Source organism: Saccopteryx leptura, chromosome 1, assembly GCF_036850995.1.
Source record: "Saccopteryx leptura isolate mSacLep1 chromosome 1, mSacLep1_pri_phased_curated, whole genome shotgun sequence".
Taxonomy (NCBI): domain Eukaryota; kingdom Metazoa; phylum Chordata; class Mammalia; order Chiroptera; family Emballonuridae; genus Saccopteryx; species Saccopteryx leptura.
In genome coordinates, this window is record NC_089503.1 from 81,835,288 (window position 1) to 81,851,919 (window position 16,632).

Sequence of the window (16,632 nt, forward strand, 5' to 3'; positions counted from 1 at the left end):
ATCTCTCCTGTGTGGGCCAAAGGCTTCACAATAGGCATTCAATATATATAAAACTTCTCTTTCATCACCCTTTTCCTTGCTTCTCATGAGAGAGGGGGCTATTGAAGCTTACTCTGGGAAGAATCCTAAGAGATCATCATGCCCCTGTAGCTTTCAAAGGAGGGTGTAGCACTGGAACCATGTTTTTAATTACACAAGTACGTATCTAGATCTGCCTTTATATACATGATTAAAAACTAGTGTTTATATTTAAAGTTATGCATACTTTAGCATTATTAAAAATTATATATATATATATATAATCATAACTAAATAGGAGGTGGAGACCTAGGAGGCCCACCCCATGTCACTTCACCTTTCTTTCCTACCTCCAGTCCTGAAGGACTCATAAGTACTTCATCTCCAGTTTAAAAGCCAGGGATCTGGTCATTCACTCAACAAATATTTATTGTGGATCCAAAATGTTCCAGGAACTGTTAGGGGCTGGGGATGCACATGGTAAACAAAGCTGCAAGGTCCCTGCTCTCATGGAGCTGACATTCTGGTGGGGAAAATGGGAAATGCACAGATAAATTAGGTATCCACCTCAATTCAGTCAGTGATGAAAGCTATGAAGACAACAAACCTCTGTAATGGGATAAAGTGATGCGGGAGAGGAGAGAGGGAAAGATCCTGTGTGTGGACGATAGTTAGGGTAGCCAGGGAGGTATCTCTAAGGAGGTGATATTTGAGCTGAATCCTGTATGTCAGGAATAATCCAGCCAAGCAAACTGCTGAGGAATCCAACCTTTCGGGGTTGCAGAAGCAAAGGAGGACTGACTAACCCCGCGGTCACCCCATTAGTTCGCAGGAGAGCTCAGTCTCCTTCACTCCACTTACCACAGTGATCTAATGACCTTTCTTACTTTTTGCAATGTACCTTCTCCTGTTTTCTGCGGCAATTTCCTTTAAAACTGATCTTATTTCCCATAGTCTTTAATGCACTTCTTCGTTTTTATTTTCTCTGTAAAGCTACCCATGTAACCAACATGTTTATAAATACTTTAAAACATCATGTAAACAAAGGGTGTTGTGGTGTATGTGTGTGTGTGTGTGTGTGTGTGTGTGTGTGTGTGTGTGTGCGCACACGCGCGCGCGCGATGGGAATTTAGGGTGTATTTTCTAAGCAAAAGTAAGAATCGATCAGAAAAGAAAGAAAATTTGACTTCCCTTATCTTAGTATTTTAAAAAATGAAAAGCCATCTTGTATAGCACAATACCAAGACATTTTCATCTAAAAATCCAAAAAGTCTTAACAGAAGAAAAGTTTAGAAGTTACAGAAAAAAAATTATCACCATCTCTATGGCTCTAATCTAACAGACAATAAAGCCAAATGTGTCTACCCTGCGAAACAAAATAAAACGACAACCACAGCCAAATGACCCTTTCGGCTTCCTGCTAGTTACATCTTGCTTTGTGAAAGCACACGCACTGGGCTGGCCTGGAGCCTAAGATGTGCTCCACAGTCCCGGAAGATCCTAGGAGTCTTCAGATGCAATTTAACGAGCTGTGCTCCAACTAAATCAAGAGATAGGGAGGGAGGGGATTGTGCATCAAAGAAATGCTCTAGATGTAATATTTGCTGGGGTAAATTTTTCTTTGTTGGCTTGTTTGGAGCAGATTTGGTGCATTTCTTTTTTTCCAGTTTTATTAAATCCCTAAACAGATCTGAGTTTTAAGGGCTTAGAGCTGCCCCTGGGAAATAGGTGATTACACTCTCTGCTTAGGGTTTTAGCGATAAGAAAAAAAAAAAAAAAAAAGGAGTCAGTGGATTGAATTCCCCTCCTCCAGGCCAATCTCTTCCTCAGTGACTCTCATTTGTAGTTCCCTTTTAAAGCGGAAACATACTTTTGAAATGAAGTGGTAACACATATAAAATCCCATCCATTCATCAGCACTTCTCAATTGTTATGTGTATTTGAAAAGAAGACAGACAGAGAGACAAACGATGGAGAGACTGGTGTATAATTGCAGAAACAGTCAGTTCCCGAGGAAGGAAAGCTCTATAGGTTATTTTCCTCCCCTTTTTACATTTTATATTTGATGCAGTTATTTCCCAGGGGTACTCCACTGGGAACCTCTTTACCCACAGAAATGTCCCAAGTGTAGTTGGGAGAAGCTGGGGAAAAGAATCAGCGTTCCCTCTAAAAATCAATTTGATGAATCAAACCCTAGCTCTGCAACTGTGTTTCTCATACTGCAACCCTAAACTCCAAGCAGCAGGATCAGATATAGAGTGATTTGTTCATCACTTCTAGGACAGGAGGTAAGCAGTTGATATGGCCGCGGGCTTTCTGTTTGCCACAGCTGGACCCTGTTCCCAAGATCGCTTCGGACTCCCCTCACGAGTATTCGCTTCTAAAAAACAAAACATTACCACCCTTGTCACCTTTCCTTCTTTGTAGTCCAACTAACAGATATATTTAAGAAGAGATTGAAGTACGTAAAGCAAGAGGAAAATATCAGAACACTTACTCAGAGTTTATCAACTGCCAAGGGGCCGCAGAGGTGATCCAAACCAGGGAGGAAAGTAAGTACCAGGGAGGGAGGAGGACTCGACTAAATTGCCCTGCTAGTTAGTATAGTGGGAGCACTCGGACCTTCAATTCTGAATTCCCGGGCCAGTATTCTTTTACTCTGTCACTAATAAGTGTAATATAGTATCACTTTAATACTTTCTCTTTATTCATTTATTGTAAAGTGCAAAATGAAAAAACAAAAGAAGAGGGACTTAGAGTAATTTGCTACCAAAAAACATGACAGAGTGTTGAAACACTGCAAGTCAAGCCAGAATATGCTTATGTTTTCCCCGTATGCTGTACTAGCCGAGTCTCCTGTGACCTAGAAGATCCAATGCAATTACGTCGGCCATATATATATTTGCTATGCTGTGTGACTCTCCCAAGGGCAGCATAACAGTACCAGGGGAGTGACATCTTTATGAGGTTAACCCTTTTCTATTTTTAAGGTAGACTACCGAAGGCAGATGTGTTCCCTGGAGCGTAACAAGAATGCTGGAAATTTGGTAGTTAGGAGGAATGACAGCACCAGACCATCCTTCAGAAGAGAAAAAATAAATTGTTGCTCAGAGGAACAGTGATATGGCGAAGCCTAGGAGAATATTGATGCCCATGAAGGGAGAGTGAGATGACAAAGGGAGCAGGGCTCCAATTATAATTCAGGACAAAGAGACAAAGGAAACTGGCGTTTGTTAAGTTCTGCCGTGCGTCTGACAACACGTTAGGGCCTTTCATGCATTATCTCATTCAAACCTCACAACCTTTTGAGATAGTTTCTATCATTACAAAAAGCAGAAAAGTGAGTCTGAAAGATGGTAAGTAACCAGTCCTGGGATAACACACATAGAGAGGTGGAACCATCCTCCATGCTAAGCTCTTCCTGTTCTTATTCAGTGAATCCTAAACTTAGTGGCTTAATACAGTGATATAATATTTCCCATGATTCCCAAGGCTGACTGGGTGGTTCCTCTGCAGATTTCTCTGGGGCTCGCTCACTCGTGGCTGCACTAAGTTGGAGGACAGGCTTGTTTAAGATGGCCTCACTCACTCTCGTGTTGGCAGTTGGGTGCTGGCTAGAGGTGGGGCAGCTGAGTTCTCTACGTCTGGAGCCTCATCATCCAGTTGGTTAGACCAGCTTCTCTATATGGTGGTGTCAGCGTTCTAAGAGGGCTTTTTTTTTAAGCTACTTGATTGAGGTTTGATTGATATATACAAGGCAGTACATATTTAACATATATAATTCTATAAGTTTGGGATAAGTATACACCTGTGAAACCATCACCACCGTCAAGACCATGAACATAGCCATCACTTCCCAAAGTTTTCTCTGCTACTTTATTATTATTATTATTATTATTTGTGGTAAGAATACTTAAACTGTAGTTTACCCACTTAACAAATTTTATGTCCAAGAGAGCTTCTTAAAGCCCACTCTTGAATGTAGCACACTGTCATTTCTGTCACATACCCTTGGTTAAAACAAATCACAAGGCCACTTAAAACTTAAGGGGGAAACAGCATCCACTTTTTGCTGGGAGAAGTGGTAAAGTCCCATTACAAATGGATGGAAGGAAACATTGTGATCATCTAAAAAACAATCTACCTTAAGGTTTAAACTGCATGCTTTTTCTACTAGCAAAACTTTAATAAAAATCCCAAATTGCCCTTAATGTTCTTTTTATAGGTTTATAAAAAGTCCTTAACAAAAGGACTACTTTTTATAACCTGGAATAGTTGTCAGAAAACTTGAATTCTACTGCAGTGGGATCTTGGAACATTTTTTTTAAATGGGCTTTATTATTTTCATTTATGAGAAAGGGCTGGGTCTGTTTTCTCTAAGGGCTCATACAACTCTATCAATTGATGGAAGACGGTCTTATTTTTAGATCAATATGAGTTTGCTTCCTGGGGGGTGGGCAGGATGGAGGTGCAAAAAAAAAAAAAAAAAAAGACGAGACACGAGAGATGGCTTCCATTCTGCATCATATTCCCTTTCACTGCTGTGGGTGCAGAATTTGGGAGGCAGTGAACAAAGAGCACTCCTGCCCACAGGTGGTTGACCTCTTCCACGAGCTGGGTGCTGCTCTGACCGTTTCCATCTGTTAGGTGCTAAGTGGGCATGGGTCCTCCAGCATGGTATCAAGGGCTTCTAGACCTGGTCAGACAAAACAGTTTCCGTGCACACACACCCTCCCGCCCCCCGCACCGGCTAAGCCCACAGAGAGGTGGAAGGCAGGCTCCTGAGCGGGATCTCTCCCTGAGGGAGATGCATAGCTGGAAGCTCTCTCTGAAAGATATTGTTGCCAAGTCTGGGGAAGATCAGGTTCCCAAGGAGAAAACTAATGTTTAATTTAGCACAGAGACAGCTCAAAATCTCTCTCCATAGGACTAAGCATGTAGACAGAGCCACATGCAAAGAGTCTAAGCGATAAAGGAAGTCGTCTTGGGTGCAGTGGCTACTGGACTCGGACACAAGCCTGACGGAACCGAAGCCTCTGCTGGCTGTTTCTGTCCGAGGACTGCTGCTCTTTCCTGTTTATTCTTTATTGTTTGTACTTTGCACTTTTTCAACACTTCTGTGAAACAAGCAAATGGGATAATACCACTAGCACATACATTCTGCTGTCAGAAACGGCACGGTGCAGAGTGGCAATCAAATGTGCAAGCCTCAGGCGGTTCGGCAAGTATCGGTCCACTTAGGTGAACAACAACCACACACAAAAAATAAATAATAAAGAAACAGTCTCTTAAGCTTCTTGGCCAGAGAATGTTTTTATTTTTACATAATGCAGACTTCAGAGACCTCCAGAAATGAGCAATGTTCACTTAAGTATGGCAGTCAGCATTCCAAAGACACAGCACAGTACAAATTATATTCCGTTGAACTCCTTCTCTGCACCCTGGTTACCATGATTCTAAGAGATTACACTGTGTATCCAACAGACTTCCAGTAAGTTATCAGCAGTTGCAGCAAACTTTTACTGTCAGTTAAATTCTCTGAAAACAAAACAAAACCTCACACATGTAATTAACTTTCTGTTCAAATCCGTCGGAATTACCTGAAAAGAAGTCTGTTGTACAATGAGGAATTGATGGTGTTGGGCTTCGTGTGGGAGAGATTTATTAGTGGGCTGGAAAAGGTCCACAAAGATATCTCAGCCACATTTCTGACAAAAGAGGATTTTTTAAAATGACGATGTTAATGATTCCGTATTAATGCATGAACCTGTCATAATGACTCAGGAAGCAGGAACACTGTAAAAACAATATAAAACAAAACAAACCCAACATGAGTTGGACTACATTTTCTAAGAATATCATTATCCTTCCAGAGGAGGAGGCGAATGAAAGTTTAAACGATGGGGAATAAATAAACAAAAAGAATTCTGGCTATATTCTTTGCTCTGCATTAGAACCAATGCATCCTTAGAGCCAATGTATCCATCCTTGGCCAAACATCATCCACCTAATAAGATTTTTCTTACTCTAATCCTGTCACTTCTTCATAGAAACACTAGGCTTCTGATTAAGAATTATCATCTCTAAAACTTGCTTTGGAAACTTTGCCAGATTTTCCTCATGTTTCTAATGGAAAGTCACACTTTCGGAGGTACTGAGCAAAGGCGGATTCCAAGCTGAGAACCACATCAAGGTGCAAAATTTTCTACATGCTCCGGGAAAAAGGGCACCCTCGTGCTGCCTGATCACTTGCAGTTCGATGCAGTGAGCTGATTCCTTTGCAACCTGAGCCAGGGATCTGGCTTTTAAGAGCACAAATTTAAATCTCCACAGCAGGCAACTTCTAACTCTTTGTGACTCTGTGATCAGATTCACTTAAGAATTATTCATCAGTCTGAGTTACTAATTCAGTTAAATGGTAACTTTGGGCTCTTTAGTTCTAATGATTTCAAACTCTCAATAGATGGTCTAAATTTCTCTTTTACCCACAAAGCCCATAGGCCACACTCGCAGGACAACTGAATGGAAACCCAGCCTCTGCTCTAGAAGAAGTAAGAAGTCAAACTCACTCTAGTCAAATTCTGGATGAGGACTCCTGGAATCTCAGGAATTGAACAAGTATTCATTGAGCCTCTTCCCAGGAAGGAAGGACACTATTTAACCCACTCCAGGAAAGTGTCAGTCTAGCCCAGGTAAGATCATATTAAACTATTTAGGGAAACTGGAGACTGTGATATCCCTCACTAACCATTTAAAGTAAATGTTAAAGAGAAAAAACACATTCTTCTCCAAAGTGTCCCTGACACATGTCCTGGAGACAGAATCCAGGGCTGGGAAAACCATAAATCTGACCTGAGTATGTCCCATGCCAGATTGATAATTATTATAATAAAGACAGCTAAAATTAATTGAACCTCTACTCGGTGGCAGGCAGTTACCTCATTTACCCAACAATTCCATGTAGTTAGTTCTATTACCATTATTCCATTTTGCAGGTGGGGAAACTGAGGCAGGAGAGGTTAACTAACTTAACCAAGAAGACAAAGCTATTATGTGGCAGAGTTTACCCCGACCCGAGGCTCTTAACTACTATGCTGCCTTGCCTCCTTAAACAGCCCACTTCAACACCTCTCTTTCCAACCCTACCCACTCTCTCTTCAGACTGTAAATACTAAGAGGGCAAAGGCTATGTCAAATTGCTCAGCAAGGAAACATCAAGTCTCAGGGTGCAGAACAGCTACATAACAACCTTTTATTGAATTTAATGGATAATTTCTCCAAATTTTAAAAGCATCTCTATCCATCCTCTTGATATGAAATGTCAGAACCTTTGCTAAAGCCATTAAAAACCATGAAAAGACAGGGCATGTTAGTTCTGCTGTTTTTCCATTTTCATAGCCATTCTTTTGGCAATGGGTTGTGGTAGGGCTTGGCTCTAGCCCTCTTCAAGCCTTGTGGAGCCTCAGTGAACTTCTCCATTCATCCCCTCTATCAGGAAACAAAGCAATTTTTTTTCTTTCACATCTCTTCCTTAGAGTGTGTAGGAAAGTGTGGAGGCTGGAAGCCATAGGGAGACAGCCCACCGGCTATGGTCAAGCATCCCAGCATCATGCCTTGAATCAGGGAGAGAAGGAGCTGTTGACTTTCCTTCTCTGCCATCTATTCCATACAGTGTCTTCCCTGTGCTCTGTGGACCCAGTAGGGGAACCTGGTACTCCAGTAAACTTTGGGGCAAGAAAAAGATCTGTAACACAGCTATATTAAAAAGTAAGCAAGAGAATAAGTAAATCTCACAGACCATCTCTTTTTTTTTTTTTTTTTTTTTTTTTAGAGAGGAGAGGGAGAGACAGAGAGAGAGAGGAGAGACAGAGAGAAGGGGGGTAAGAGAGAGAGAGAGAGGAGAGACAGAGAGAAAGAAGGGGGGAGGAGCTGGAAGCGTCAACTCCCATATGTGCCTTGACCAGGCAAGCCCAGGGTTTTGAACCGTTTTTTTTTTTTTAATGAAAACACCTTTCCAAGTTAGTAAATAGGGAAACTCCTTTGTTGGGAAGATCAGTGTTCGCATCAACAGAATACACGTTTATCTACAGGGTAATTCTTATTTGCTTTGGAAGGCCTAGTAGGCCTAAGAAGAGAGGTGGAGTTGGTTCTGCTTCTTTTACTTTCTCTTTTATGTTAGCTGGTATGCTTTTACAACCATCTTTTTTTGATGCCAAAGGCCATGTCATACTGTATATAACTCACAGTGAATGGGAGAAGTGTGTAAATAGCAAGGCATTAAGCAGCTCAGGGGACCTGAAGATAGGTAATACAGAACACTTAGGCAATGTGCTGTGAGAAGAGGCTGCTGCAGGGGAAATGTTATACTTGTCTGCAAGTGTATGAAGGATTATTATTGCTTCACAGACGCTGACTCCTGGAGGTCGGCCTTGCTCTACCATTTCCCAGGGCTTCGGATTGTATTCTTGTCGGAACTCCAGACCCTCCAGGAAGAGGGTCCCACCTTCCCTGTCTCCCCCACTACAGAGGATCATCAGGCTTCACTCTCTGTCCCCAAACACCTAACATTCCTGCCCATCCACATTCAGATGCCTGATTCCACATTTCCACTTTCTCTTCCTCCTCACAGGCCCTGCTGGTGACCCACATTCTCCATAAAGCTTTCCCTGGCCTGGATTTGAATCTCTCTCCTACCGATTCCTAACACTGCTCATGTTTTGAACACTTATGTAACAAACACTGTGCTGACAGTTTTGCTAAAGAATGCTAGCTTTATTTTACAGATGAAGATAAGGATGCCCCCCAACAAAATAAAATTATTTTCCCAAGCTCATATAGCTATTAGATGTGATGTAGGGATCTGAACATACATTGATCTATAAAATCTATGCATTAAATGCTTCCATTTACTATATCTCTAAGCTTTAGCTTCCTATTGTAATGGACAAATGTTGCTTACTCACCTGTTTGGGTTCTTTTTTTGTAAGGTATTACATAAAATATGTAATAAAAGTGCCTTATACATTCTAGGGCTCAATGAATATTTATTCTTTTCTGTCTGATTTTCTACATCACTTTTGGTCCATTCTACCTAATTAGTGCTTTTGCTGTAACTTTATCGATGTGGCCTTAATTAGCCTACTAGACTGTAAGTAAGCAGGGACTATGTCTTTAGCTGTATTTCTATTCTGTAACAGAGCCTGTTAGAGTGTGAGGGAAATTAGCATAAAAACACAGAAGAAAGAATTTAGAATTGTTTTCCTTAAACATGACCCTGCCCATGAACACATAGAAGGGCCTGGGATTAAAGAACACGGAAATAGTATAATGCACTCGGAATGGTTTAGCTGCCATACAGAGCATAATTGTTTTTGTGTTTTTCAAATTTCCTTCTAGGCTTTTGGAGATTAAATTGCAGTGATATACACCACAACATCGATAAACACAAAACCAGGTAATCATTGCCATTCTTCTAGTCATATTTATTAGGTCCAAGAACATTTGAAAAAGACATGCTTACCCTGGCACTTCCAAAAGGTGTACAGGCATAGAGAAGCCAAACACTATTAAACTTTAGTGCTTAGAAAAAATTTGATGAACATCACCCGAGCAGTGACATTATTTCTAAGAAGGTAGATGACTTACATAGATAAACAGTGAGCTAAACAAGTAAGATATCTTGGTTGACATAATAGCATCACTTTGCTGTCAGAGCGAGCACTCTGTCAATTTTTGATAAAGGATTGTACCAACTTCTCTCTCCACTTGAACTATCTTGTCTTTGTGAGATCTTAAAATTGTATTTACTTGAAAGAAGTAGTAGGAAGGTCCTGGACAGATAAGACCTCTCCCTTTATTACTCTGTTCTGGAAAATGGAACAAAAATAGGTCAGTTCTTAAGGAAATGATGGCTGCATATATAAATAATGTAAACACTCCTATCACAGTCCTGGGGAGGACATCTATCACAAAGACAGCTACAGAAACCGAGATCTGGCCAATAAACTGTTTCTGTTCTCAGCCTCCCTATTTACGGCTTTCAAATTTTGATTTGTCCATTGGAAACTTGATGATTATCAGTTACAAATAACAAGGGAACTCTGGTAATGATTTAACTTGTTTGACTTTCTTAAGCTAACAATTAACATTTTAGACGATTGCTGACAAAATATTTAACTTTCCCATGCCATTTGTGCAAACGACTTTTCTACTATTCCTTCGACTCTCGGGTCCAAAGCTGCTCAGTTCCACGCAGGGGCCTATAAAAGTTGTGCATTCAGGGACCCTAAACACTTTCACAGCATCACCCACATTGAGGAGGATTTTCTGGGAACTTCAGGAACACTTAACTCCACTGATATCGCAGCCTTATCTTGATAGCACATTGTCAATTCTTCTATTGACAATAAAAGCTATTTCACTATTTCAAATGGACAACTGAAAGCTTAAGTATACTTTTAATCGCTGGAAAAACTGGTATTATGATTTGCTGTTTAGTAATTTATTATTAGAAATACTAGTAATCATGCCTTGCATTTCTGCAGTGCTTTATTTTTTTCCAAAGCCTGCTCAGAAACACACACTTCATTTGCTTCTCTCAACGACCTAGGGCAGTGTTCCTGTCCTCTCTGTTTTACAGATGACTGCTAAGTAACTTGTCCTGGGTCACCCAGCTGGTAGTGATCAAGCAGGCACAGAATGGAGGACGCAGACTCCTTGTCTGATCTGCTTTCTTTCTTCTGCACTACATTAGAGAAAAGATAATCTCTAAAGCCAGAGATGACTTGGAACCACTTATCTATCCATCCTACCAACAGTGTATGCGACAGAAAAAGACTTGTCTTGGGCAAAAGGGAAAGATTAATAATGCACCACGGAAGCGCTAGACCGTACTGTTCCATGGCCCAGCAATTATTCAGTTTTACAGTTCATTCAGAGATTCAAACATACTTCACCAGAAAATGATTTAGTGCCTAAAGCCTGCTCCAAGTGGTTGGAAATGCAGATCTGCTCAAAGCCCTACAATCCTGGCTCTCTGAAAGGACCTGTTCCTGCAGTCTCTGCAGCAATGAGGCTTTCCCTGAACTTGTACTTGAGCTAAATGGAGAAACTGGCTGAGTAAGGGCTGCAGAATTAGACTCTCAATGTGGACAGAATTAGAACTGGCTTGGAGGTTATTCTTGCATTGTTCTTGCATCTTAGGCTATTGAAAAAACTCAGGCAATATATATTTCTTGCAGTATAACACCCCTCAAAGTCAACACTATCCCACGAAACAGAGGTTCTCCTTCCACCCTCATTCAAATATTACTGACAAATATTACATGGCCTTGTCGGGTATGCAGGACCTGGAGCTTTCATCTGAGGACACCATGCATATTTGATTTGAGATGATCAATATTCTCTGTCTTTCTCCAAAGGATGTTTATGGCTACTTATGGCATATGAATGAACTATTATATTGATGCATTCAACACACCAAGACAGAAATAAATCTGGCTGTGGACACAGTAGCAATACAATTAAGAAAGAATTCTGACACTTGTTCTGCACGAAAGGCCTCTTTAAATGAATAGTGTTTTGGGAAATAAGAGGAGCCCAGAGAAGTGAGACCTGCAGGCCTAATGGGCTTGGTGAATCACTCCCAAATGCCAGCCTCCCTTTGCATACAATGTTATCAGGCTAATACAATACTTGCATCACCATCTCTGAGTGCCATGCTGAGTAACAAAGAACCAAATTTAGAAGCTAAAATGGAGAAGGGAATTTCCAATAACCAAAAGGGGGGTGGTGGATCACCCCTTGCAATGCCACACGTTTTCAATGAAAAGCAACTATGAGAAATGAACTGCTCTTTTAACCCCTAACTCATGTGGCTCTCTCACCCTCTCTGCACCCGGAGAGGCCGGGCCCCCGAGAGGCTGTGAGGCAATGCTGGGAGATCAGGAGAGAGAACACAGACTCCCTCTCAGATGGACCGGGAGTGGCACGGCTGCCACCTTTGGCTCCTGCAGCAGGACAGCCTTCAGTAGGGAAAGGCCAGACACTGTTCTCTCACTTCCTCCCAGCTTGCCTACTGCAAATTGTAAAGTTACAATAACCACTGACGCTGGTTTCATTTCACATCCCCAAACCCCCAGTAAAAAAAAAAAAAAAAAAAGAAGAAGAAAAAAAGAAAAGAAAAGAGCAGCCTCATCTTACTTCCAAGTTGGAGAAAAGCAAAAACCAAAAGAAGCAGGCCACGAGCACACATAGGCAGCCACCGTCCTTGCAGAGCCCGAGGTGTGAAGACCATGTCCAGTCTTGGCACCCAGAACGAACAGCAGTCTTCTGCACTGGGAAGGCAGGGTACCTTGTGCCCTGTCGTATTCCCAGAGGCACTTACCAGGAGACCATGAAGCACACAAAGCCATATTCTTGGGAGACTTGCAGAAAGATTATAAATTTACTGGGGACAATCAGGGCATTTAGATCCTGTTGGCTGCAGATGCCGGTGACACACACATGCACACAAACCTGATTCTTCTCGCCATGCGAGTGAGTCCTTACCCCCTCCTCCACCTCAGCATCCCTCCTTCACCAAACCAGCTCCCCTTGCTCTCTGAGGGAATTCCAGGGAGGGGCGGGGACAGAGCAGGTAGAAGGGAAAGGAGATTAGTCCTCGAAGCTCTACTCTAACCCCATAAACTAATTTCACTCAAGGCTAAAACAGCAAATACCTGGTAGTTTAACTGTTAGCAGTTATTTTTCATCTGGAGCTGGCACCAGGAAGTTGCAGTTCTAGGCATCCCAAGCTAAAAGTGTGTGTGTGGAGGAGAGCACCCTCCTTGTTCCCAGAGATTCTAGAAACTTCATCCCCGCAGATCCAGGCCCGGAGAAGGGGAAGTCACAAAGAAGCATCCTACGGGCTGGTCTGCAGGGTGTCCTCCCCCTAGAACTCCTTTGCAGACTCCTTTGGAAAAGCTCGATGCAGTGCCCTCCTTCCTTTGGGCTTTTTGAGTACTTTTCAGCTTGCCTGGCTATTTCCTGTTGCTGACTTTCATTAGGGACTGTATGGGGAACCTACACAGGACTTCTGGAGCCCCACGAAACTCAGACAGGGAGGAAGCCTGCAGGTCTGCAGGGCCCAGGGCAGGGCTCCACCTTCTCCCCAGAGGCCACTGGCCCCAGCTTCGGGGAAGCCGGCACACGGCAGGCAGTCACCTGACCAGGACTGGCATCGAGAGCCAATGATTCAAGGGATACTCCCTCTGGGATGGGGTGTGTCTGTGCCTCTGAGGAAGAACTTCCAGTCAGAAACTTGATCAGAACTTTCAGGTTTGCTGTCCTGTCACCAGAAGTGGCTGAAGACAAGGTCCTTCCTAGGATGGTAGCATGTCAATAGCTCCTTTGTGTCTGCCCACTGTAAGGAAGGCTGTAATTTGGCACTACCTGATTGTAGTAACTATGGAAAGCAGCAGATGGGAGAGGGGCCTGGGGGAGTCCATAGAAAACCAGGGAGTAGGCCTCTTAAAAATATCCCCTCACCAGCCTGGGACATTTCCCTCCACATGGTGTGTGTGTGAGTGTGTGTGTTGCTGAGGGAACACTCAGGGAAGTTCTCTGTGTTGCAGATCACCACTTGGGTTCTCTTAACCCAAAGACAAGGGAGTGCTTCAAAGGGAGGAGGGGAAATGGTACAAGAAAAGAAAGGCTTTGATAAATAAAGGTCAGTTTGATTGATCAATGTGTTCAGGCTGAAGAATAACTTGTTGGGGCTTATGAGAGCTGGCTAGCCAAAGTGGAGCATCCTTGAGACCTGGCCTTCCCCAGCGGCTCAGACTTCGCTGAATGCAGCCACCTCTCCTGCAAGCGGTGGACCTCAGAGAACCTCTAGGAAACTCAGGCTCTTCCCACTTAAGGAATACCCTACAAGTGGAGGGAAACCCCCTCAATGCGCACCAGCAGAACCCGTGAGTAAGGGTAGAAACCACACAAATAGTACACTCCATGGCCTTTAAGGCAGTGAGGTGACATCTTGGCCCTTTTCATTGCTGTCCTCTCCACAGCAGGCCAAGGCAAGCTCGCCCCTCACAAAAGGCCACACGACCACAGCCAGTATCAGGAGAAAACCAAGTGTCTTACCGCAATCAGGGCTGAGTTCCTCTGGTCTCCTGGGGTTGAAGCCGGCGGTTGCTGCTCCCCATCGATCCCACCACCACCACCACCGTTATTGCTGCTGTTCAGCAGGTGCTGCTGGTGGTGATGGTGGTAGTCTGGTGGGGGCGGTGGGGCCGCTGTCGCTGATGCTTGGGAGGCTGTAGGAGGAGCAGCAGAAGGTGGTGGAGGGGCTGTAGTGGTGGCAGCAGCTGCAGTGGCCTTGGCGTGTTTGCCAGTCTTCCTTGCCCCCTGGCCATGCTGGACTAGGCTCAGGAGCTGCAAGGTGCTCTCTCTTTCCCGGTCTGAGCTCTCGGCTCTCCCACGTTCATAGCGTCCTTCACAGCTCAGGTGGTGCTGGCGGCAGACGGCGATGCGAGCCCGCAGGCGCTCCACGATCGCACTGTGCACTCTTGGGGTGACTGAACCCCCTCCAAGGAGCCCCGCCCCAGGGGCCCCCCCTAGCCCTCCTGTGGGGGCCTGCGGGGGCGCTGTGTCCCCCATCTTAGTGGACACAATGATTGCTGCCTTTGGGATGGTGAGGTGAAAGGAGGCTACTGCTGGCTATGGCAGGCCACTCTGTTTTTGACAATGTGAGCTCAGTGTTCAGGGCCACATGAATAGAGGTCTTCAGAGGTTGGGGGAGTAGTGGAGAAGGTGTGGGGGAGGGGCGTTAGTGAAAAGAGGATGAGGAGCAAGAATAGACACCAACCGCAGAGGATAAGTTGGAAACGAACCCTGATCAACTTACTCCAGTTGCATTTGACAGCTCTAGAGAAGTTGGACAGAGTTGGTGGGGTTCCCCACCACCACCACGACCACCAAAATGGCAAGAGCCACTAGGTACGTTGTCAACACCCAATCTGGGGGTTAGAGCAAGAATTCAGGGCTTATCAACTCAGAAACAGAATAGACAGCAAAGGGAATTAAGAAAGGTAGTAACAGAGAGCTAGACTCCCCCTCACCTAGTTGTTTCAGAAGATTCTTTATGGGGATGTTTCTGCATAGAAACGTATTTCTACCATAGTCTATGGAACCCGCAGCATTTACTTTTCCTCAGGTTAAAAAAAAAAGTGCTGTTTCAGAAGGTTTTTAAAGTCAATGTTCAAAACATACAAAAATCAAGCGAGACTGTCTTTTGGCTTTTAATTTCTGCTCCTTTTCCTTTCGCTCCGGTGTTTTCTCCTCTTTGGGGACAGCGGGATGTCTTCTCCCGAAAGGGGGAGACGGTTTTTCCAATTGTTAACAATGTCAGTAACTGGACTTTTGGACCATGCTTTCCTCTTCAGCTAATCCAATCACCGGTAAATTCCTCATTCCCTCTAAGATTTCCTCGCCTTAAATGAAAGCAGTCTGAAGTCGCTAGCCACTGAGGGATCCTTCAACACATTTTCCCCCTCTCCCGCTTACGTTTCTAGTCCTCACCCCCGGCTCTATTCTAATACAGTATCAAGAGAGACAAACTCCTCCGAGAGTAATTTACAAACGATGGTCACACTTACAAACTTCCAGCAAATTGCACCGAGTCATGTCCAGCCACTTTCCTGTCCACTTTTGTACATTCCATCCCGGCCAGTGGATCTGAGGGTCTGGACTCGCAATAAGCAATGTGGTTCTATCTCTTGTATTGCTCCGCTTTATAGATGGAAGAAAAAAAAAAGTAGCTTGTATTTTCCTTTCTCTTTCCCGTCTGTTGTGAGCCGCTTTGCTGACACTGGCTCCACTGCCCGGAGTCACGGCGATACACAGGCTTTCATTGTGCTCCGATAGGAGAGGGAGAGAAAGAGAGTGAGACAGAGAGGGAGAAAGAGAGAGCCAGCAAGCTGCAGATGGGGGGGACGGAGGGGGGCGGAGGGGCGGGCGGGAGAGCGTATCCGGGGCTCCCTGGTGGAAGGCTGGTGCCACTGCACGAGTGAGTAATTGCAGCCAGACACCGGGGAAAGGGGAACGCAGAGGGCCTCCCAGTGGCTGAAGAGGTAAATCCCGAAGCCTGCGCGGCTCCCGGCGCTTGCTTAGCTCAGTCTCAGCCTCCGCGGAGGGGGTAAGACCGGGGAAATTCCCCAACCCCTACACAACTACTTCATCAGCTGTAAATGTTTAAGAAATCCCCGGCCAGGGAATGTATTTTCCCTTTCAGACATAAATTACGCCCCTCCCCCCCAGGATATCATTTTCATTTTTCAATATGTTGTAAATGACACCACTGAGCACCCTAGCGAGAGCTGGGTGAGCGCTGAGGAAATGTTCATCAGTAGACTGTGCGAGTGTGTGCGTGTTAGGGGTGGGGAGAGCCGCGTGGACGGGAGAGGAGTCACTTTGGCAGCTCCTAAAGGGCAAGCAGGTATGCTGTGTCTCTGGACCTGGTGATCACAAGCAAATCAGAGACAAAATATTTTATGATGAAATTACCACTAGTAGTTCTGGGTGGGGGGTTCTTTGAAAATACAGGATGCCAATAACAAATCAAATGCAAGATCT

General features: G+C 44.1%; 1 protein-coding gene across 1 annotated transcript in view; it reads right to left on the reverse strand.

Annotated features, from left to right (window-relative positions):
- MAML2 (mastermind like transcriptional coactivator 2) overlaps positions 1-15,982 on the reverse strand; it is a 352,070-nt gene extending 336,088 nt beyond the window's left edge. Inside the window, exon 1 of the mRNA XM_066371136.1 lies at positions 14,143-15,982. Within this exon, the coding sequence (XP_066227233.1) occupies positions 14,143-14,658 (516 nt within the window). The 5' untranslated portion in view covers positions 14,659-15,982. The remainder of the gene's footprint in view (positions 1-14,142) is intronic.
- Positions 15,983-16,632: the final 650 nt, after the last annotated feature.